At 40.1% G+C, this 25,056-nt stretch overlaps 1 protein-coding gene across 1 annotated transcript; it reads right to left on the bottom strand.

Annotated features, from left to right (window-relative positions):
* Positions 1-24: 24 nt before the first annotated feature.
* Positions 25-21,505, bottom strand: trip11 (thyroid hormone receptor interactor 11). The gene is made up of 24 exons (XM_080042856.1): positions 20,938-21,505; positions 17,991-18,067; positions 17,081-17,191; positions 16,402-16,704; positions 16,106-16,174; positions 15,845-16,010; positions 15,021-15,347; positions 14,613-14,653; positions 14,395-14,493; positions 14,039-14,242; positions 11,892-13,532; positions 10,932-11,438; positions 9,856-10,385; positions 9,373-9,709; positions 8,782-8,922; positions 8,232-8,425; positions 7,729-7,892; positions 7,317-7,420; positions 6,788-6,887; positions 5,223-5,304; positions 4,973-5,087; positions 2,639-2,761; positions 1,993-2,137; positions 25-1,546 (listed from the first exon to the last, which is right to left on the bottom strand). The coding sequence occupies exons 1-24, from the start codon at positions 21,074-21,076 to the stop codon at positions 1,332-1,334; spliced, it is 5,934 nt and encodes a 1,977-aa protein (XP_079898982.1). The 5' UTR covers positions 21,077-21,505; the 3' UTR covers positions 25-1,331.
* Positions 21,506-25,056: the final 3,551 nt, after the last annotated feature.

The following is a 25,056-nucleotide window of genomic DNA, read 5'->3' on the forward strand; positions in this document are numbered from 1 at the left end:
GTAAAGGGTCAGCAGTACCTTTATTTGATTTAAAATTCCAATTTGGTCACAGCTAATATAACCCCGGTTAAAGATCATCCCAGTTCAACTCCTTTTCAACACCGTTTAAATTTCAGATTTTACGTACACCTACAAAAGTTTATTTTACAGTTAGGATTTACAGTTTATACATTTGATCAATACACCTGGAGAAAACCCTGTAACATTCCTTCTTCTGCAGCCGCTGATTGATGCCTTTAGAAAAATGTAGAGCAGCTCAGTTACTAGTCGCTGGCCAATTCAGGTCAGCTCAAACTCTTTTTTTTTAAATGTGCACTTATTTTTACATTTTGTAAATATATATATTTATATTAACCATTTACAATCCTGATTATACAACTATCAAATTATAGCAAAAATGCAGGCACTTAAACTTCCCTAACTTCTTTAGTGCCCATAAATAGGAAAAAAAAAAAAAATAAAAACGCCACCCATTTACATATTTATCACTATATAATAGTACTGTATATAAACATAAGAGCAAAGGCTACCGATCAACCGCAGTCGCAGTCATACCATAATTACAACGCGTGTTGTTGCATATCACAGTCTGGCTGTCTGGAAAAGACAAGATTGAGGAAAAATGTTTTTATGGTTTTAACAGATGTACAAAGCCACATAAATCTCAACACAACCTCTTGTTGCCAGAGAGCTTTTAGGCAAGTCCTGGATCAGAAGCCACTCGCTGCATTGTTGAAAAGAAAAAAAAATTAAGTTAAAGTTTTTCAATGCAAGCAGACACAAGGGTGAAAAGTGAAAGACATGAGATGATTCCTCTTGCAAACAGAGGCGTTGATCAACTCAAACCATATGTACTGAAAAGCACACAAGTGAGTTTACAAGGGCACTTCTGTTCAGATGAAGAAAAAACTAAGAACTAAATGTATGATGTAATTGATAATCAGAAGGACAGTTTCTATGAAAACCAAAAGTGTTACTCTCACTCCGAATGCCCCACAACTTGGAAATGTTCTCACCATGTGTCCTTGTTGCATATGGAGTCACTCCATTGAGCATTTTAAAGTTGTGGGTTAACACCTTATTAAGTGTTAGTGATGTGTGTAAATGGAGAGTCTGTTGCATAGGACAGTAAATGCAGGTTAAACTAAAAACAACATTTTCGCTTCAGTCCTCCCAAAAGGAGGGAATATTAAAGCATTATGCATTCTCCGCTATTTATTTTTGAAGGAGATTCAAAGGAAGACCAGCGATACATAGGCCAAATAGCTCACATATCTCAGTCGGTGTAGTGTGGGTTCCTGTCTATCTGGCACTTGTTTGGGGGGGACCAATTACTGCCTTAATAAGTCTTTTAGCACCGCTCCACCACTGGCCTCGGCTGAGACAGGCACAGGTGTGAAGGTGGGCAGGTTATCAGAGATGGGCTTCATCAGCAGGTGACCTCCAGGCCCGCTGGAGCCAGAGCCAGCCAGAAGGGGCACCGCGGCCGAGCGAGGGGCCAGGAACGGGTTGGACTCGCCGGATCGCTTGAGGATCCCCGCAGCTCCTGTGAAGAGAGAGGCTTACAGTTAAATCATATTTGATGTGCTTGGGGGATAAGGTGCACACAGGAGAAATAAACATCCTGGCAGGGGTTATTGCCAAAGGGGTCTTCTAACCTAACACCCCAGCCCCAACCATCTTCCTAGCGCACAAATAAATGGATACATAACACATCATTTTTTTTAAGTGAATAGAGTATAATAGTAATAATAATCGTAATCGCAAAGGAAAGATAATAAAAAAAAAATAATAATAATTATAAAAGAAAAAAAAAACTTTATATCTTACAAATATTAAAAGTTTATATATTAAATAAAATTATAAAATACAAAATAAAACCAGGAATAAATTCTCCTTCTGAAAATGTTAGCACACAGCCATTATGAATTCCCCCTAGTTTGTAATTTGGGTAAGGTTGTCATAACATGTTAGATTAAAGAGGTTGTTTACCTGTGCCGATGCTTCCAGGACCACTGTTGGTTTTCCTCTGGGGCACGGCGCTCAGAGGCTTGAAGTCCTGGTGTGTCAGCTTTGGTGCCGGCAGCGAAGGGGTCGACTCAACCTCCAGGAACTTTACAAACATCTCAGAGAAGGACTGCAACAACAAAGGACAGTTAGACTGCTACATGTGCACTTGTCTGTGTTCTACTGTTAGGGTATAGTCCATTGTATCATCATGTTTAAACTGCCTATTTGTACCCGTACTTGTTTTTACATTATTTACTTTTTAAACAGACGTTGACACACTGTAGTGTCTGTGTGCTAACTTCACTTACATTTTCATATCCGATCCAGATAAGACTTCCTTACAGTAACACTTGTATTTTGACACTAGGAAGAGGCTCACTGTGCCTTCCGGTCGTGAGCCGTTTCCGTGCATTTACCGTAAAGCTTGCAATACGAGTGCACTGAAATAAACTGTAGGAGCGGCTGGTTTGACCAAGCGAAAACGAGGGACGGCTGACTTGACCACAGTCCATATTGCTCCTGTGAGTCTGGTCAGTAAGACCTTGACAGTGAACATCTATGCGAAGTGAAGTAAAAGTAAATCTAATCAGTCTTTATCTAAACAAGTTAAAGTGCTATTATTTCTTACCGAGTTGAAACCTTGTCCACTGGTGGGCCTCTGAGGAGTGTTTGGGACACTTTGAGCTCCTCTGCCTCCGAGCCAGCCTGACACCCATCCAGTCACACCCTGCCGTTCGTCCTCCTCCAACATCTACACATTGGAGAGAAAGGAAGGGTAGACAAATACTATTAGATTCAAATCATCACATTAGCAAACAAAGGAAGTTGTAAACCCTTATTTAAAAGGTGATCCGAGGAACTTTCAGTTTGTGTTAATTCTTGCACGCCCTTTGGACAAAAGTGGTAGTGTTTTTACTACGCCAGCTGTTGTTCCTGGGTGAGAGTACCCATGACAAAGGCATTAGGAAAAACTATATAAAAATAGCATTCTTTGCACTGATGGTTTATGATCATCAGAGGAAACATTTGACTGTTTCAGAAATATTCAAAAGATCCTCATAGCACCTTTAACCAGTTCAAAATATGAACTGAGGATGTTATAGTAAAGTCTTATTTTTCATAAACTGTTTATTTAGGCCATTTTCTTTACGGCCTGATCATTTCTGCTTGTCATCACCTTCTAGGAAAACGATTTTGCAGAGACCCACTCCCTACTTAAGCTCATATACAGGCGCTCTAACTCTAACTCTTTGCTGACAGCGCACACTCCTACACTCTCCAAAACTTGTGGCTTTTTCATTCACTCTCATTTGTAACCTTGCCTAATCAGCAACGTCACCAGCCTGGCAGGATTCGGCCCCGCCATATATAAAGTGAATGGAGGGATACTTGCTGCTCCACTGAGGCTAGTTTTGTGGGAGATGCTTGGCTGCCGTAAACAGGAGTTGAATGGAAAATTTAAATAGCATTAACAGCAGGCTAGGGAGAGATGAAAAAATAAAAAGTGGTATGACCTCCAAAACAATAAAAAAAAGGGTCTTCTGAGGGCGTTTTTAATCTCATTTGCCCTTCACCGGCCTGTATCTGTTTTCCTTTAAGTGTGTTGGGTAATATACTGTGGAATCGTTGGATGGAGTCCCAAATGATCCCTGCCAGGAGATCTGGATACGGGAATGCTTTATTGTTCAGGGCTCCTGGAGGACTTTCAGGGAACTTTGGAGTTAAAAGTTACCGTTGAACAGTGAGCTTCGAGGTTGGACCATTGGTCTCTAACGGACGATATTTTAATTGCTGTCTAAAAGGTTGGTTGTATAACAATGTATCAGGTCACTGTGACCTAACTTTGTCCATTGAGTAAATTGTGCAATGGTCCGTTATGATGACTGGACAAACAAATTGCTATACAGAGTACAAGAAAAGGTTATAAGTAAATAAAAAACTATTGGATGAACTGCTTGCATTCGTTATCCCCAGAAGATGAATCTTGCTTACCCTGTCTTTCCCACGTTTTTCTTATTTTGTAAAATATCTCAAGAACTATCAGATAGATTGCTATGAACCTTGGTGCACGCATACATGCTCCCCTCAGGACAAATTGTGTAATCATCCAGTGCCACTGATTAGTCAACTTGTTCTTTTATCCAATGCTTTGATTTATGACCAAACACGTGCAAAACTAACGTTCCCATCAGTCTCAGCTGAACTTTTTGCTAATTAGCACATGTTAGCATAATGCCAACACGCTGAATAAAGAGCCTTAACATTACACCAGGATTCCCTCACCTTCAACATCAACTTCGATAACTTTTCAAAGACTTTCCTGGCTCAATTCCCTCAAATACTAGGACCAAACATGGCATACAGTGTAGTTTGAAACAGGGATTAGGTGAATTACTGTAACAACACTGATCATTGTTATAATGAGAACTAGCAGCTTTACAGAAGCGCACAGATGACATCATTCAACCTCATTCACTCATGCTACAGACCGTCCCACTTTCTCCAAGCTGTCGGCTTGGTGAAACAAAGTCCCACAAACGAAGGGCAGAATCTGTTTACTTACATTAAGTAAAAATAAAAATGTATGAGGACTTTGTATTCTTGCACAAAATATATAAATTTAAAAACTTTTAAAGCCCTTGATTTCTCCTCCTCAAATTCATAAACTTTTCCAGATATCAAGGAATAGTGGGAATGCTATCATAATGTCAAAAACATCAGCCTGTTAGCATTGTCATTGGGAGCACAGTCGTTAGCATTTAGCTCAAATCACTGGGTTGCTAAAGAAGAGCATTACAGAGATGCTAGCATGGCTGTAGTGTATACTCAGTCAATATTTTACATGGTTTCGTTTTGAGTTTTCAAACTTTGTATTATTTGCTGCACCAAAAAAACATGCGATCATGAGAAAATGCGATTGTTTAAGTAAATACTTTAAATATGAGTCAAAACCACGTTTCACCTTATTAACGTCCTCTCTGCTCAGTCCAAGAACACTTCCCATGAGCCTCAGCACATCGGCACGCTTGGCTTTGACCGTGTGGAAGTATCCCAAGAACAGGTTCCGCATCAGGACCCTGGAAAACAGAACCGCATGAATAATAAGGCCCGGTCCAATGTCCAATCAAAACCATATGGGTTCTTATTTTAAACTTAATCTCATTTAGACGAATAAAATAATTGAGATTGAAACCCGGAGGGACCGAACTTACTTGTCTATCTTCCCCTCCGTGCTGTTTAGGAGGTTCATCAGTTTCTTCTGCGCCTCCTCCAACATCTCCTGTCTCACTTCCACTGTGACACACACACACACGAAGAGTTACGACAAGTTATTTTTTTTTAAACATTTTAAAGTAGTTTTCATGTCCCTGTTGCACACAGTTGGTCACTCTCATATTATTGATATTACATTCCAGTCACAGCTTGAAACGTCTTGTATTACAAAATATATAAACAGCAGGAGATATTGGAATAACAGACGGTTGTTCTAAAAGGTATTTCTAAATGTTAAAGTATTTCTTAATGTTTTAGACTATTCCTAGCATTTGCATCAAAAAAGATTACTTCCAATGCCCAATATAAGAGATATTTAAACCGTTTCAATAGTAGCTTTAATAAATAACTATATAACTGATAAGAACATTTGTTATTACGGTTCACATTGTACAAATTAAGACCACGGATATTTCATTTCTGGCTCTCATAACGGAAAAAGAGGTACAACTGAGAAATTGATTAAAAGTCAATTCAATTATGTAGCGGAAAGAAGAGTTTTTCATCCAGACGGTTGATGTTATCTTCCAATATTTAATCACATTTACATTTTTTAAAACCTGATAGCCTGTTAATGTTTTGCTTGTGTGTTACAAAAAGATCAAGGATGTCTATAATTTCCAGCTAGCCGGAAAGGAAATATAGTCATGGCTTAAGAAATATGTTTATTTTATTATATTGTGCCGTGAATAGATTATTTGTTCATCCAAATGGATAGAGGAGTCTTTCGGGCAATATTTTCAGAATACCAGTAGGTCTCGTTAAGTGTCCGTCATTGTTGTTCCAAGACTGTTAGGTATTTATTTTTTCCAAACATGAGATTTGTAGTTCTGATGCTTGAATAAAGTGACAAAATGGAGAAACATTGCACAGACATACCAACGTTATCTTTTCATTGGTGAAACTGGATCAGAGCATTCCCACAGCAAACCTTCTATTAATAGACACAATGTAAATCTTCCTTATTTGACTGATACATAAAGAAAACATAAATCTCATATCAGGTCTGAACAAATAGCCAGACAGGGGGGGGGGGTGAAAAAAGAAAAGGCCTGAGAATTTGCGGTGACGTAATCGGTCATACTGTATCTGGCAGCGATAAGAATGAAATCTGCTGAGTGTGACACGAATTAACACAGAGTGTGGGATCAGCGTTTCACATATTCTGTTTTTGCTCCGTTAATCCAGACGGTGATAAGAACTTGTGAACGCTTAAATAAAAATACGAGCGTGGGAGCAAGACACAAAACGAAGTCAAGGCAAGAGAAAGCCGGTAAAGGGCAGCCGATTCCTTCCATAATGTGTAAAATAAACACTCAGGACTGGTGCTTTAACCCAATGCAGCGTAAAACAGCTTATGACTAAAGACATTTATTTTATTGCAACCTCCTGCAGAGTGCAGACACAATGTTAAAGAGTAAAAGGCAGACGTTTATGAGCTCCCTCAGAGGACATGTGTTGAAGTTGGCCAGGGTGAAAACACAGACACGCTGCTGCAGCTCACCTTGGTGTTTCAGCTCTTCAATTTGCTCTTCCTTCAGATCGATCTGATCGGTGAGACGAGACGCTGAATCTAGAGCAGCGCTGGCTTCATCCAGGTTGATCTGTGAGACAGAAAAACATCCACCGGTTATTATGGCTTTACACTTGGGATCAGTGATTCTGGAGAACACTTGTTGTTGAAAAACCTTTTTGTCAAAATCAGCAAATATATTCTTCTCATGTGGTATGGCACCGTAGCTAACAACATGCCCGATCACGGAGCTAAGGGTTTATATCAAAACTGAATTTTTTCCGGCGCGCACAGAAAGGACAGGCAACAGATCATATATTCAATATCAATGAAGTCAATATTTGCTGATTTTAACAAAAGTGATTTTGCAAACAAGCATTCTCCAGAATCGCTGAATCCACCTTTAATACAACTATAGCTTCAGCTTATGTGTTCATTTTGTGGGCCTGCTGTTGAACCCACATGTTGGATATAAATAAAGTGAATGAACACTCTGATCAGTTATCAGTTGATTGTTTACCTGGAGTGAAGATGCTTGCTCTTCCAGCCTGAGAGCTTTTCTTCTCCATTCCTCCTTCTCCCTCTTGTACTTATCAAGCTCTGATGAATACATGGCTTTCTCTTCTGAAAGGGTAAGAGGCAATAACAGTTTTAATACAATCTATTTGCCTGACTGCACATACAGACTGTTACTGCTACCACAAGTTTTTATTATTTTAGAAAAAAAACATCAAAATACAACCAAGTCATGGATTAAACATATTAAGAATAATATGCATTTATGTATGTAATATAAATTTTTTTTTTCTTTTTTTTTTGCACTTTAAAACAATTTATAGAACAATAATATATTAAGATGATAACCTATTTTTGCAGTAGTATATTAAAAGTATATTAAAAAAAGAGTAATATGGTTGAAGCATTAAACTTGCCTTGTTGGAACTGCTCTAGCACCATCTGCAGGTTGGACAGAGACACTGCATACTGGTTGACCTGCTCCTGAGAGGTTCTGAGACGGATGTGAGCCTCGTCCCTCTGCTTCACCACTCCACTCAACTGCTCCTGAAGAGACTCCACCTGCATGCTGGCCTGTTGGCTGGAGGCAGGAATGACTTAATATAAATAGTTATTCAACTTCAATTTAATCAGTTCATTTAGTGTGATCTAGATCTTGTTGGAAGAGAGACTTGAGTACAACAGATGGGAATAAAAGTTGAAATTTTAACGATTGAAAACTGTACTCCGTAACCTTTTCATATAATTGAATGTCCTTTACATTCATGCCATCGCCAAATAAGTAAACACAAAGACCATAGAGCCTATTATCCCCACAAAACTCTCTCTCTTTACTTTTTGGTATGGCAATGCTTAGTCACATGACAGTAGTTTAAACACAGTGAAAGTGATATACCTACTGGCTTTATTTGTAACTAACCTGGATTTCTCCACAGCACTGGAGGAAGTGGCCAGTCTGTCGTCCAGCAGTGCCACTCTCCTCCGTAGTTCTGTCTCCCTGTCCTCGGCAGCGACCGCTTCTCTCGTGTATGAATCCTCGATCTCCAAGAGGTGATTACGTAACCGCTCCAACTCCAAGTTCAGACGCTGTTCTTTATCTCTCATATGCTGAAGCTGTGAAGAAAACAAAAACATTGAACATTTAAAACATTGAACAAACAGTGATTTTACAATATGAAATATCTATCAAATTATGCATCTTTTTCACTGACATGTGCTTGTGATCTGTTGGGAAATGTAAAGCCTATATATTGGGTCTACATTTAACATAGATGTCTTTTTCTGAAGTAATAAAAAAGTATCTTATAGTTGACGTATAAACATTCTCACCACACAAGAAAAGTTGCCAGAAACACTGGCGTTGAAATTGTCTTGCATACAGTATAAATCCCAGCAGTTATCAAACACATATACAATACCTTCACAGTAAGGATGAAACAATAGTGAGAGAATGTTTTCTGCGGTCCTACCTCAGATTGTACTGCAGTGGTCTCCATTTGCTTTTGCTTGAGTGCCATCATCACCTGGTCCCTCTCCTGCTGGAACTGCACTGCCTTGTCCTGCATGGACTTTATCTCGTTCAGGAGTTGATTCAACTCACCGGTCTTACCCTAAATCACATGGAAAACACATTAAATCATACATGGAACTATTTAAAGAATAAAGGGAAAAACAAAATCTAAAATGACTTTGATGAATACATTTTGCTATCAAGAAGTATTGGTAGTAATCCAACCACTAACACTTTAAAATGTGTTGTGTTTTCTTTTTTTCACTTAAAAAGGTGCAGTGTGTAAATGGAATTGGCGTTTTTTAGAACAGACTCTGTAGAAATGGAATATAATATTAAGAATGTTTCAATTAGTGTATAATAACTTAGAACAACTAAGAATAACTTTAGAACAAGCCTTTGATATGAATACAATTTGTAAATTCTCAGAACGGGAAGGACAAGGCAGCATTGCAATATAGGACTTTCACCACTAGATGACGCCAATATACACACTGCAGCTTTAAGAGAAACAACCTTAAAACCCCAGAATTCCAAGCTCCCCACTGACCTGATCCTTGTCTTTGAGCATCCTCTCCACGGTGGCAGCCTTCTCGCTGACCGCTCCCAGTTCAAACTCCTTCTCTCTGAGCAGGAGGGAGACCTGCATGTTGGTTTCCTGCAGCGCTCTGAACTCAGACTCTTTCTCTCTGGATCGCGCGGCCACCGCCTCGTTCTCCTCCTTCAGCTTCCTCCCGTCCATCTCCAGGATCAGCGCTCGCTCTTTCAGGTTGGTGACGGCCTGCTTCAGAACCTCGTTGTCGTGGTCACGGTTGCGTAGCGACTCGCTGACGTGACCGAGCTGGTCCCCTTTGGTTTTGATGAGCAGGTCTTTCTCCATTACGGACCTTTTTTTGGGGGGGATTTTTTTTATAACGATTTCAGAGATAACAAACATATAAACTTATACAATTCAATAGATACAGAAAATAATCAGAAACAGAAAAAACACAAGCAAATAAAAATTAAAGTAACTTCAATACTCCTCACAAACCTTTGCATGGCCTCCATTCTCTCCCTGATCTGCCGGACCTCCTCGGCTTGAGTTCTCTGCTCTCCTTCGGAGAAGGACGCTGAGTTGGAGAGACGTTGGTTATTCTCCTGAATAGTCCTGATAATATTCTCTCTCTCTGCCAGTTGCGCTCTCAATCTTTCAAGCTCTTCCATCACTTTCTCATTGCTTTCCGATGGAGACGTCTGGAGGCTTTGAAGTTCCGTTTTGAGTGTGGGAGAACTTCCACTAGATTGAGCGACTTCAGGAGCCTGTGCTACGCTGTCTAGTTTCCCCAACAGGACGTCCTTGGTAGTGCTAAGTTTGGTGATGGTCTGCTGGACTTGAGCAAGCTCTTGACTAAGACTTCCCAACCTCCGTTCCTTCATCTCGTAGCTCTGTATCAGTCTAGTGTAGTCCACGGTTAGCTTGGAGCTACAGTCGCTGTCTGCAGACACCTGGCCCTGCAGTTTGATCAGCTCCTCCTGCAGCTGAGCCGACTCGTGCTGCATGTTCTTGACGGTGGTGATCACCTGTAGTAGGGACAGGACAAACATTACATTTCCATGTCAGGATTCTTCCTGGCCATAATAATTGTAATTAACGAAACTATCATGATAATTAACATATCATGCTTTCAACTTTGAAAACAGCACTAAAACTTCAGTAATCAGTAAGTTTGTTAGGATTTTAAAAAGAAAATCATGTAAGCAAACATCCTTTTTGAATTAATTTAGTTTTTTACAAAATGTATTTATTAGCGAAACACAAAAGAAAATGTTTTAAGGTGTCCTGAAGAAGTAAAGATTAGATTATATTCAATTTCAAAATTGTGTGTCGGTTTTTTCTTTCATGAGCAGCCCTGTATATCTTTTTTTCATCAGGTATTATTTTTGTAGTTCTCTTTCCCTTCACTTAAATGGAACACGGCAGACAACAGTTGCAAAATTATATTTTGTATAATAAGCCTTGTAGGACAGCTTTTCCAAATCACAATTTCCAAATTCTGATGATGGAAAACTGCCTTGATAAAATAATCTCTCTCATATTTTATCCCAAACCTTCCCACCCTTAATCACCTGCTGCTTCCACTCCTCCATCTTCTTCACTTGTTGCTTTAACGTGTCTCTCTCGTGCAGAAGCTCCTCAAACTGGTTGCTGCTGACGCCTCCTGACCCAGCACCCATCTCCCCTCCTGAGGCCTGCAGGACGGCAACAAGGGTCTGGCACTTCTGGGTCAATGCGTCAATCTCAATGTCCTTCTCTCTTATGATGCGGGACAGGTTCTGGATGGTTTCCTTGAACATTTCTTGGCTTCCAGAGGGATCGCTCATGTTGTAGAGACGTTGGTTCTCTTGCTGGAGCTTGAGCAGCGCGGCCTCTTTCCCTGACATGATGTCCATGATGCGGTGGTAGTCTGAGCGCAGCTGGCTGTTCTCTCTGGTTTTCTCATTGAGCACAGAGAGGACTTGTTCTCTCTCCACGGCGTACGCCTGAAGCTGCTGCTGGAGGAACATCACGTCCTGGCTGTGGCCTCCACCGCCCAACATGGACACTCGGGCATGAAGAGCCTGGATCTCAAGGTCCTACAAATCAAATCAAATCAAACTTTATTTATAGATCACTTTTCATGCACAGACAACATAGCACAAAACGAGGCTAAACTCAGAGTAGTTGAAGTAAATTAATGTTAGAGAATGCCAATAAACATAAATAAATGAATAAATAATAATAAAATAAAACATCAATACTAGGAGTCAGTAGATAAATAAATACAAAATACAAAAAAGATCAAATATGAGTAAGGAGAAAAAAAGACTAATAAGAGACTATATAAATAAATATAGTTAAATAAATACAATTCAAATAAATGCCTAAATAAACATAATAGTAATAAATAAAATAAAAATATAATATACAATAAATTATAAACATTTTTAATTAATACATTTTATAAAATTCATAAAAATCTGAAGAAAATCAGATAAAATACTAATTCAATTGAATAAATAGAATTTACAGGCGGGTCTTGAGTTTACCTTCTGCATGATCATCTGGGACAGCTTGCCCACTTCATCCCTGGACACCACCAGCTGATCCACCTGTTTGGCCAGCGACACATTCTTCTCATTCAACTGGCTGATCTCACTCTCTTTCTCCTTGATTCCTCTCACCAGCTTCTCTATCTCCACCTTGGACAGGTCATGTTTCTCGTTGTCGTTCTCCTGATTGAGATTCTGGGTCTTCTCCTCCTCCAGGATGACCTCCCCTTGCCTCCCACCTCGACTCTCGCTGAGCTGATCCAGGGTCTGCTGTAGGCGCGATATCTCCTCATCTCTGGCGTGGATGAGTCTATCGTAATTCAGCGTAGTTTGCTGATTTCGAGAGTGGGCCTGGTCAAGTTCACTTTGCTGGGCCTGTATAGACTGGTGAGATATTAGAATAGAGGCCTGCTGTTCTTCTGTGGTTCTCCTAAGATTCTGGATCTCCTCTTCAAGTCTGTTCCTGGAAGACTTAAGCTGTGTGATCTCTGTTTCGAGCTCTGTCATGATGTCTAATGTCCTGGGTTCGGATAAAGACTGTGGTCTGCTCTGTTGATCGCTCAATCTATCAATCTCTTCTTTCAAATGACTGTTCTCCTCTTTCATACCTCCCAACTGTCTATCCTTCTCTTCTACCACCTGCTTAAGAGCTTCCGCTTCCTTAGTCGCGACCGATATGCTATTCTCCATTTCCGCTTGCAACTCTGAAGCGTTTTGTTTCAACGTCTCCATAAAGCTATCCTTCTCCTGAAGCAAATCGGTCAGCTGCTTCTGCCCAGAGACAGTGATCGAGAGCATTTCATTGGTGTCTCTGTGGTCGGATGCGATCTGCTCCACGTCCCTCCTGAGCTGGGCTATCTCCATGTCTTTCTCTTGGTTGAGTTTGATGGTGCGTTCGTGCTCCGTTTGTAAAGCAGAAGCATCCATAGACCGGGCCCTGGTCAAGTCCTCGATGGTCTTCTGGTACTGCTTCGACTGTTCTGCTAGCGCGCTCTCAGCCTGCCTTAATTCACCTTCTAGTTGGGTTTTCTCTAGTTTCAAAGCTTCGATTCTAGTCTCCTTTTCCCGTACCGTCCTGTTTAGAGACGCCTGGCTTTCCTTCATTTGCTTGGTTAATTCCTCAACTTTACCCAAAGATTGTTCCCCTTCTGACTTCAACTTCCTGTACTCCATCTTGAGCTCGTAGTCTTCTGACATCACCTTCTCATGAGAACCCTTCAAATCATCCAATTCTTTTCTAAGTTCCGACAACTTCCCATCATCCTCTACTAGCATTTCTTTAGGCCCTCTATCTCCGGCTTGATCCAACTCCGCTTTGGCATCAGTCAATTGCTCTTCTCTCTCCTGCAAAGTATTTTTAAGTGCTGTGATTTCTCTACGTGTGTCCTTGCTTTGCTCGTGTGCCTGGGACAATTTGTTTTTAAGTTCGTTCACCGTCCCTTCGAGCTGCTGTCGGCCCATGTGTAGATCGTTTAAGGTGAAAGCGCTCTGGCTAACTTTCTCTTTTTGGGTCGCCAGCTCTTGTTCCAGTTTATTCTTCTGGTCTTTGGTTGTGTTGAGTTCTGCAGTCAGTCTAGACAGTTCGGTTTCTGTAGTTTTCAGCTGTCCAGATAGCTGCTCCTTCACCGAGATCAGATGCTAGACAGAAAAATACATACAAAACACACATTGATAGTTAATGAAATGGTCAAAATGTCCTCATCGTGTGTTGTTGTGACGGGTTTCTACATAGATTTCTTTTAAAGTATCCTACTTTTCCATGTTTGTGGCTTGGTTTTTGTGTACAGGAATATCTCTAAGTATGTGTTAGCACACTTTGAGTCTTCTGTGTGTGTATTTGTATATTTGTATTTATTTAATGTTACTTGTAATGTTTCTGTCTTTGTCACCTGCTTAAGGTCTAGGGATGTGAATGAGCATTATTGCTGTCATGTTTACATCTTGTACTTTTGATCCTGATGTTAATAAATATGCATTGTCTCCATTAAATAAACAAATATATGTGTACATAGGTTTGTTAAAAATGTATTCATTACTATTTGATCTGAATTTTTCACTTGAATAATTTAACCTCCTCCGCCTTTGTAATTGCTGATTTTGACAAGTGCCATACAAATAAACGGGCCACTGGGGGTCAGTCATACCTGTGTTGCTTCCTGGTTTTGCCGGTCGAGTTCCTCCAGCTCAGACATCAGAGTGTCCCGTTCTTCTTCAGTGTTCCTCAGAACCTTTTCTCTCCTCTGCAGCTCCATCCTCAGATCCTCCACTGACTCAGTGTCATCACAATCACCTTCATTATTGCTTACTGTCTTTTCTTCTGCCTCTTTTAGCCTTTCTTGCAGATTAAGCTGTGAAAAAAGCACGAAAATTAAGAATTACATTTGCAAGTGTAATCAAACTCTGAATGTTTCTGAATAACCAATAGCTTAACGCATACTTTTAAGGTGCACAGATATAAGCAGTTACTATCAATAAGGTTATGACAGATGAAAAAACAAACCTTCTCTTGTTCCAAAACGTCCTTTTCTTGTCTCAATGTCCCAATAATGGTATTGAGTTCTAAGATGTCTGCATGCTCAACTTCCTCCTTTGGTTCGGCCTAATTATTAAAAAAGAAAAAGTTAGAGAGGTTATTATATTAATTCTTAAAAACCTACCAATACATACATTATACATATTTAATGTAATGTATGGTTAATGAATTATATTCACACTTACCTCAGACCGGCTCTTCAGACTCTCTATTTCTTTTTCTGCAGCTGCAAAGGAAAAGTAAATTAATCACGATGAGAAAACAACCTCTGGTTTAAAGTAGGGAGTCGATCACGATATTCTGTGTCTAGGCATTATTGACTAGACTTAGAAAGTGAATTTCTGACATCTCACTACTGTAATTAAGCAGATGAGAAACAGCAGTATTAATCAGCTGTATTAAAGTGATTTTTAACGCACAACATGCTAGTGAAACTGTGCGTTACTTTATTCAAAATGAATGATGTCTCTGATTTTTCAAACTGATGAAAACATTGCGATATATTTCGCACATAACTCATATATAACATGTCATAATTTGAAGTTTGAATGCAAAAACATTACACATCGGACATTAAAAAAGTGACAGCATACCTTCTAGCTTTGTCCTCAACCCCTGGATCTCTTGGTCTAGCTGGGCTTTCTGCAGAGCTTTCCCTTCCTGCTCCTGTACCCTCGTCTGCAGCTCAGTGACGGAGGCCTGAAGCCGCGTGTAGTTCTGAAGCAAAGCGGCGTTTTCCTCCTGGACGTCGTCTCTCTCCTGCTGCAGCGCGGCCTCTTTGCCCCGAGCCTCCTCCAACAGAGCAGACAGATCCACAAGCTGCTGCTCACGCTCAGCCGCTGCCTCCTGAAGAGAGCTGATGCTTCTCTGGAGCTCGGGCAGTTTGGAGGATTCTAATGGGGAAGTGGCCTGAACAAAGCCTGGGGAGAAGGATTTGAAAGAGTTAAGTATGTTTGTTGTGTCTGATTTGAACCACTGTAACTGTTATAGTTTTGACTCTGGCAAAGGTGACTTGAAGCTAAGTAACTGCGTAACTTTTATAAATAAATGAATGTTAAAATCAAGCCATCGCCGAACGAGTTCACACAAAGTTGATCCTATCACCTCCACAAAACTCTCACTGTATTTCTCAGTATGGCAGCGTTTTGAAACTGGTGTCACCCCCCGACACTGGCGCAGGAGCTCAGATAAAATCACAAGAAGTGCCTAAGTAATGTTTAAATTTTTGATTCTACTGCTAAGAATAAAACCTGGACGTACAGCAGAAGGAATAAAATCCATGGCCGATCACCGAAGGCTTACCTCATGTAGATGCGCAGACAGTGTTGTTGTAATAATTCAGAATTCCTCATGGGGGCAACACAAGTTACGCACTATAACTTTAAACTAAAACAACAAATCCCAAGGTTGGACTCACCAGTTGGGCTTTGTTCCTCCAGCTCCTCTATCCTCTCCTCGTACTCTGCCAGCTCCTCTCTGTGTCTGCGGGCGATGTCGGACATCTTCTGTCTCTGTGCGTCCTGTAGCGCCGCCAGCTCATGCTGGTGTTCATCCACCTCTCGACTCATCTCCTCTCGCAGCTCCTGTTACAAAGAAGCAGGAACAATTTTCATAACAGAGGCTTCAAGATTTAGTTAATGTAAAATACAATTTATTTTGGCAACAATTAATTTTTTACCTTGATAGTTCTTTGGAGTTTGACGATTTCACCCTGGTCGCCGTTTCCATTTCCTGAAGCTATTGATGCCTGAAATACAAAATTAAGCAAAGAAATTAATACATTTATTTCCCAATTTGTTGGAACTATTCCTTTAACTGAATGACCCAACTTCAACTACCATAAACAACCATCTATCCTGCCAGGTCATGTTTGTTAATAAGAATGTATTCTTAATGACTTGCCTGGTAAGATAAAGATCAAATAAATAAATAATATATATACTGCATATATTGTCAAATTCTCCTCATCATTACCTGATCCATCCTCCTCCAGTGAGACACCTCTGCCTCCAGACGCATGACTTCACTGGAGAGCCGGTTGATCTCCTGCTGCGACCACAGCACGTCGCTAAGGTCCACCTCGTCTCCGTGGAAACCCTGGTGTGACCCCGAGGGGCGGGACATGAAGGAGGAAGCAGAGGAGGAAGTAGTGGTGGAGGTTGTCGTGGTGATGGGAAGCATCGCCGCGCCGACCGAGGAAGACTGAGTGGAATGCTGCAGGTTCTGGAACTCTTCCTGGAGTCCACTCTGCCGCGCTTTCAGGAGGCTGATCTCAACCTGGGAAACACAAACACATATTAGGATTCTATCATAATGAGAACTGATATGAGCTTCACATCCATATTCTTATTAATGTTACAGCCCCAAGTGTGAAACTGGACTGACAAAACAAAAACGACAAAACATCCATTCATGAAAAACAGTTTTTCACATTCTGTTTGATTATATTTTCAATGATTCTGTGTATGTTTTTGGACTGACTGTTTATGATCATTTTCATTCATGTACAGTACGTTGTAAATGTGAATGTGGATTTGAAAACACATTTGAATCTTCTAACCACCTTTGTAAATGTAAATGTTCATCACCCATATGCATAGAGATACAGATCCTATAATCAGAATCATCTAATTATAAACTCAAATGTACGTACATCTTTCTGTTGCAGTAGAGTTCGGTACTCCGCAGACTGTCCTTTAATCTGGATCTCTGACGCCTCCAACTTCTCCTCCAGCTCGGCATTGAGCTTTCTCAATCTGTCATACTGCAACGCAGAGAGAGAGAAGGGAAGAAGTCAATAACACAGAGAAATATGCAGGAAATGAACATTCTCTTGTCAACTTTACAGAAAGGTTGTCAGAGGTCAGACGTCATGGTCAATTACAGAGCAGCTAGAGCTAAATGAGACGCTAAAGGGCTCTTCGGCTTATTAACACAGTGATATACGCCCATCCACATGAGGCTAAGCGTATCATCAACAAATTCCTTGAAAATAACAAATTATATTGTTAATCTCTCTGTGGCTCTCAGCTGTAAACCCGTTTCTACAGTCACAAATTAAAATACTAAGTTTAATTAAAAAAAAAGTTGGCTCAGGTGGTAGAGCGGGTTGGCCAATGATCCAAGGGTTGGCGGTTCGATGCCCGCTCTGCCACCTATGTCATGGTTGTTGTATCCTTGGGCAAGACACTTCACCCACCTTGCCTGGTGTGAATGTGTATGACTGCTGTATGTTTGAGGTTGTGGTCGGAGGGGCCGTAGGCGCTGAATGGCAGCCACGCTTCCGTCAGTCTGCCCCAGGGCAGCTGTGGCTACTATAGTAGTTTACCACCACCAGTATGACTGTGTGTGAATTAATGGAACCTGGAACCCTGTAAAGCGTCTTTGAGTGCCTTGAAAAGTGCTATATAAATCCAATCCAATCCATTGTGACACAGTGGAATCAGTTACATCAGAATTTCATCAGGCTATAACTTTTAGTAGGTTGAATTAATGATTAATAAGTACAAATTATTTTATGTTTTATGGCACTGATATGATACGTAAGTAAAACATATTCTCACCTCAGATCTCTGAGAGGCAAAAGCAGACTCCACTTCAGCCAACCTGTTATTGGACACGTGCAGTTCTGTCGCAGCATCTGCAGAAACATGTAAAAAAAATAGTATGGGACTTACGTATAACAACAAGGCCACAGTGAGCATATCATGAACAAGTCAAATAGGAAATGCCCTTCAAGTGTATTTACAATGGCACAGAGCAGATTCAGTACCAAGTTACTACTACAGTAGTTACCAAGTGGTGACTTTTCTTCCCTTTTTTCTAACTTTGTCTCACACTAACACACAGATCTGCTAAACCTGAATCACATGACAAACAAACATACATGACTGGGAAGGCCACCGTCATTTCTAGAGCTATGTGATCATAACAGCTGGACAAGGCTTAGCGAACACACAACATTCAGCACTTCACATACATACCCCAAACTGTAGCCTACAGGAAAATATAGCTTAGATCTTTATTCAAATAAATGTACTTGAATTTCAGATGTTAAGGCCCAGCCTGAAAAATGCTTCACAGCCAGCCTGTGGCTACCTACGTACTTAGTGGGTTTTTGACTGGAGCAGTGAGTTGGAGATCTGTGGCCAAAGTTCTCTGTGCGTCAATACTTTATCAGTCCTTGTCTGATTGTCTCCATGTCTTCAGACTGATGGTACTTTTCTGTTTATTTGGCCAAATGTGATGCCAGTGCCACACTTTTGATAAAAGCTCTATATTTAATTCATACATACCCAGAAAGAGGCTTATACATGGCTGTAACAACAATCCAAGCACATCAGTGACTTACTTTACTATTTTTTTCTATATTCTTTATTTGGTTTTGTGGTATGACAAAGTGCCAGGTTGTTATTTTGTTACATACAGTTGAAGTGAAAAGAATAGATGGAAAACAACCCATGCCACCACAAAAGAAACAACAACAAAAAACATCAAAATACCCCAAAATAATCCCTCCCAAAGCACTGCCAGTTCACAAAGCCTGGAATGAGCCCAAAAAAGGTCCCCATGCTTTCTGAAACCCTGCACTGGAATGCCGAAGCGAGTACCTAATTTTTTCTAGCTTAAGACAGGACATAACATCTCTCAGCCATTGTGTATGAGTGGGCGGGACAGGTTCCCTCCACCTCAGCAGAATGGTTCGCCGGGCCAGAAGAGAGGCAAAATATATAGTACGTAGCTTAACTGCAGTTAATCCAACCACCATCAGTGACCCCAAAAAGTGCAATTAGAGGTTTTGGTTCCAACTTGATGTTTAACAGCTGAGACAATGTTTGGAAGACCTCTACCCAGATTTTGTTAAGGCTGGGGCACAACCAATACATATGAAGTAGAGAGGCTTCATAGATGTTACATCTTACGCACAGTGGACGAACATCAGGGTAAATTGTGGATAATTTGGCTTTTGAGATATGAGCCCTATGAACCACTTTGAATTGGATCAGGCAATGTCGAGCGCATATAGAGGTGGAATTAACCTACTTAAGTACTTGTACAAGCCTGTATGAAAAAAGAACATCTCCTCATTTCTGATGGGAATATACACTGGTTTTTTGAAGTTCAACCAAAGTATGTGGGTTTCATTTAAAACTGGAAGAACCACATAATAATATGCCCACTTTACAAGTATGCAGGATAGGATAACTGGGAACTGACTGACACAAATAAATGGAGAGCTAGAACAAAAGTATCACTTTAAATGAAGGCCGCTACTGTTAAGAAGCACCGTAACACACAACATGTCTTCAATCTTTCTCCAAAAGTTCATTCTCTGGCCCCTTTAAAGCGATACAAACTCTGATTGGATTCCACAGTTATCAGTACTTACGTAGAGTGCTATGTGATCTTTTAGTAGTAATCTTTTTAAGCTTGTCTATTGTTTTGAAGGACATTTCATGTTATCTGTTAGTATGGTGTCCTATTTATTTACCGTCTTGCTTTTCTGACCACTTTTTCATCTTTTTAACTTAAATCCTTGTTTTAAAAAGGAGCTGTACACCACGTCAAATTCCCATGTACTCCTTTACCTTCGGTGAATAAAGCTACTGACAGGAAAAAGTTGGGCTGTAAAAGACCAAGAAAAAGAAATGTGTGTTTCCAGCTGCAGTCTCCTCTTCCTACGTTAACAACTAATTATAAACCTGTGTGTTCAGTTAGCTTGACGCACAGAAGTGGAACTGGATATGTGGCCTTCCTTCCTATAAAAATACAGGACCGAAATTTAAAGGGGTTTATTTTTTGTGTGAAGGGGGGATATTTAGAGGCAACACCCACTGTAAATTAGACCGTGCACTGTAACCTGTCAGCTTCAATATCCAGAAAAAATGCAGCTAGAACAGTCACTCAGAAAAGATGCTGACTTTGATATCTCTTGAGCAGGTAAAAAATGGTGATATGATTCAGTCAAGCGTACATTTTTTTAACAGTTCACTGCGGATGAAATAGTTTGAGTGCAAAACTCAAAACAAACATTCTTGTCATGCAAGCAGTCATTCATTCTGTGTTAACAGAGCCACAACAGAAAAAGGGAGTTCTCCACTAATCCACATGGGAAAATAAGTATATTTAAAGGTAGAAAGTTTAAAGAAAATATAGAAATTGTACCAAAGCAAGAATGACAAGAGTAGTAATGGTAATATGGAGTCATATAACAGTCTACATATTGTGTTTGCTGTGTTATGACTATTGAAAGGTTGATTTAAGAAATGTTGAAACCAATACAGACCTTATTTTCTGGATTAACTAAGCAATGCCTTCAAGGGCTTTCTAAGGATCTATAAGAACCCTGTATTGCTCTAATCTTTGTTTATGTTGCTATGTTGACTGTTTAAAACAGATAGATTCAAGACGTTTTGATACAAGTTAAGCTCTTTTTATTCACTGCCTTTAAAGATATGTAGAAACCCTGTAACTAGAGAGAGAAAAACACACAAAGAAAAGTACACTCACCTCCTACTTCCTCCACTCCTTCCAGCAGCATGTCCTTAGTAAAGGTGGATATCTGTCCGGTGAAGTTGGACAGACTGCCGCCTACCTGTCCTAGAGACTGGCCCAGGCCGGAGCCCAGTCCACCCAGCCACGATGACATATTCACGGTCCGAAAAACAACAACAACACAGCAGCAGGGCCGAGGAGGGCTTGCTAGCTAAACTTTGACTCCTGACGAGATCCGGATAACTTGGTCATCAAGCTCAAATGTTAAGTCTACACCACGGGGACACTGTTAACTTTATAATCCACTTAAATCTTCAGGGATGAAGTCGCTTTTGAGGTGGAGATACGCTCATTTGTGGCAGACTGTGTCGGCTAATAACAGCTGATCTTTTTAGCCTGAAGGAATGTGTCCACACAAAGGCAAGTTATATCGCAGAAAACAGCTAAAACTTCATCTCACAGCTATAATGTTGTTGTATGTGATGTCCCCCTGGAGCTCGAGCCGTGTTTTCTATCAGTTTTTAACCCGGTCTAAGCGATACAGAGTCCGGAAAGTGCCACCTCAACTGCAGCCATTACCGTCGGCTCGGCGGCGATGGCTGTCAGGTTTGACGTGGACACACAGGACACGGAAGCGGTGCATTGTGGGATCACTGGAGGACCAACAAATCTATGGTGCGTTCAAGAACAACGGGAGCTGCAGTTCACCGTCGGACGCGTTCACTGTTCATCTTCTTGTTCCTCTTTTTTATTGGCGGATCGCAAACAACTTAAAGAAGCATACCGCCACCTACTGTACAAGAGTGTCTAACAAAATGTGAATTACCTACGGTATAGCTGGAGAAAAATCAATCAAACAAACAAACAAACAAAACACAAAAGTTATAGTCTACCCTCCAACCTTGTATCACACAAAAACTAAAAAAAACAATGCAGTGTGTTGTGCACTAGGACATGTTCTTTTGTGTCCCTTTTCCCCATGATAAACAAAGTGTCATTTAGTGCTGTACCACTCCTTGTTATGATGATTTCCTCTCTTCTGTTTCTTCCATTATAGTTCTTTGTTATATCCGACTTCTGATTTTTTCTAATAACCCCATTCCTTTCTGATCTTCCTCCCATCTTTCCTGCCTTATCTCCAATCCTTTTTTCTTGATAACTGCTTTTCCTTCTCCTTATCCTAGGGGAATTGATAATGTTATATCCTTTTTAATGCTGTTTTTGCCAGTTTGTTTGCTGCCTCATTACCTTTAACTACCTGATGTGCTGGAACCCAACAAAACAGTACATCAATACCACCCCTGTGAATTCTCAGCAAACTCTGCTGCAGTTAAATAATCAGGTCTTCCCTAACAGACGGATGTTGTAGACTTGATGCTTTCTAGGACAGATTCAGCATGAGTGCAGACCACTTCTCTATCAGGTAGACGTGTTCACTGTATCTTTAACAAGCGTGTAAATATTTTAAATATTCTGAATCGTACACATATTGTATATTGCCATAGAAGCACCAGCAATATAGTATTTTATTTTAAACTAGTTGGGAGACTCACTGAAAATGAGTAATAAACATTTAAGCAGCAAAGGACTTATATAACAACAAATAACTTTCTCTTTTTTCACCTTCACTAAAAGATTAAGGCCCTTTTTTTTAAACTTTTTTATTTTTTTTACAAAGACTGTAATAGCTTAATGTGTCACCAATTTGAAATCACTCAAGTGAAGAGAGATTTTCCTAGACCTGACAAGGCTCCTTCCAGAGTTACAGAAGACATTATACAACCATTTTCACAAGCTCAGTAGTACTTCACATAAGTTATAAACTGAACTTAGTGTGTAAAATAATTGGCTTGCCCCTTTAAACTGAGCTCCAGCTGCTAATCTTTTGTATAGACATTTGCCCCGATTGGACTTCGAGAGAAAGGGGGGGAGATTATTTCATTCTGGTGCACTGATAAGAAGTGACACATCTTATGAAACGCTTACAAAGCCACATTGAAACCCACCCAAAATGGCTGAAGTTACAGGGGCGACTGCAGAGTCATGTGTGAAAGCTCTTACGGCTTTTGTTGAAAATGGAAAATATCTGCTGGATCTTGCCGAGAAGGAGAGCGGGGAAGGTAGGCAGCATTTTGAGGGGCCCGTCAAGCGCACGTAAAAATAGACATTCACCAGGAGTGGATGGCAGCAGGAGGCCTGTCAATCATTAGACCTATCTAATGTACTGAAAGAGACTGTTACACAGTAACTGCATGAACTGTATCTCACACAGGCAGTCTCCAGGAATTCATCAGGCAGAAAATCCGCATTGAGCAAAGCAAGTCCCTGCTTGGTCTGATTGAAGCTGGTGCAGCGTTGTACAAGAGGTTATGAGCAGTACACACTGTAAACGGCCTACAACTGTAGAAGTTTTTAATGCATTAAATCTAGTTCATGAAATAAATGTAGCTTCATAGCACCACCGATTCAGCTTTCTACTCTTAGACATGCAGGGATTAGTTGTTTAATGTTCCATTTTTTTTTCTCATTTTACAGTTTGTCTGTAAAGAGGAAAAAAGATGCAGAGGACCTGTGGAAGAAAAATAATCAGTAAGAGCCGGAGCTGAAAGAAATACTTTGAATGTTTATGAAGCTGAATGAAGAATGTTTTTTTTATGTACTTTGTATGCTTTGCAAATATATTTCAGTATAATTTACTCTTTGACTTAATGTGCCAAAAACTAAAGAGGATCTACACTCACCAAACCAAATGTAACTGACACTCATGACATACTAAATACGAATTGGCTGAAAGAAAAGTTGTGCAACAGTAAAACTCCCTGCGCATTCATTAATTTAATTCAGAAAAAAGTTAGGTCCCTACTAACCTATTAACAGTAAAAACTTTGTTGCATAACTTCACCAGCAGTGCTGCTCTACAGGATGCAGTGCAGGACTTTAAGAAGCTAGAAGTGAGTTTCTGACAAAATATTTTCAAAAACATTCTTGTCATGGCTGTTTGAATGTTGATTTTGTTTTACTGACTGTGGAGGATGTAATGCAGGTGCAGTGGGATGCCTTTCTGCAGCGTTTGGATGACGAGTTACAACTGAGTGCTAAAATAATGAACAGGGAACATCAGTCAAAACACATTTCTCCAGATACATCTCTGATCGATGCCAGAACGGGAGAGTAAGAGTTTGATTAATTGTTATTATGCCCAAATTAAACAAAATACTGGGCAAGTTAGAAAATACATTATTATTTGTCTAAATTTGGTCTATTTTGCACTTTAGTATTTTATGGTTTCTGTGTATTTTGCAGAACAGTGACATTAGAGAAATATCTTGGGAAAGGTAAAAAGATCCTGCTGGTCTTAATCCGTCAGTTCTCCTGTCTACTCTGTCGTCTCCATCTTAAAGATCTGGAGAAGAATCAGGTAAGCACAAGAAATAATGTTTACTACCTGTTCATATATTAATACAAGATAGATTTTAAGATGAAGTCACATCTGTGAACAGTTTCATTATCTTATCCAATAATAAATAATTCAATTATTTTGTGCTTTCAGGATTACAACACAGATTTGTATTCCTCAAAATGTTTTCTATACCAATTACTTTGCATTACAAGCAGCTATTTCAGACTTAAACTAGCTTTTTATTTTTAAACCAATTATTAAGTTAAAACCAGATATGAATATTTAAGGTCATCTTCACATCTATGAATATATGTATTTACCCTGTCAATCTCAGCTTCTTTAATGAAATCTGTCATATATTGCATTTGACATTAATTTCAGAGATCCCTGGATGCACAGTTAATTCAAGTGGTGGTCGTTTCATTTGGCTGTGAGGAAGGAGCTTCATATTGGCGGCAGGAGACTGGCTGTCAGTACGACATGCTGTTGGACTGTGATAGGAAGGTCAGACTGAGGACAACGCAAGGCGACAATAAACACAGCTTGAACTTTTTCCCTGATGGTCTTTAGTAGTTAACTCTTCTGGGTGTTGCAGATGTATGCTGCATTTGGCCTTGAAGCATCTCTAAAGAAAGTATTGAACTTTGGTAACATGCTTCTCTATGCCGAATACGTGGCCGACAATCTGGAGTTTCCAAGAGGGCTTCCATCCATTCAAGAGGACATGTTTCAGG

The sequence above is a fragment of the Ammodytes marinus genome, assembly GCF_949987685.1.
Source record: "Ammodytes marinus genome assembly, chromosome: 15".
Classification (NCBI taxonomy): domain Eukaryota; kingdom Metazoa; phylum Chordata; class Actinopteri; order Uranoscopiformes; family Ammodytidae; genus Ammodytes; species Ammodytes marinus.

Coding starts and splice junctions, on each gene's coding strand:
- trip11 (XM_080042856.1), bottom strand. CDS start 21,076: ATGTCATCGTGGCTGGGTGGACTGGGCTCCGGCCTGGGCCAGTCTCTA. Junction 14,654..15,020: donor GTTGAGGACAAAGCTAGAAG/GTATGCTGTCAC, acceptor TTTCCTTTGCAG/CTGCAGAAAAAGAAATAGAG. Junction 8,923..9,372: donor TGCTCAAAGACAAGGATCAG/GTCAGTGGGGAG, acceptor CATGTGATTTAG/GGTAAGACCGGTGAGTTGAA.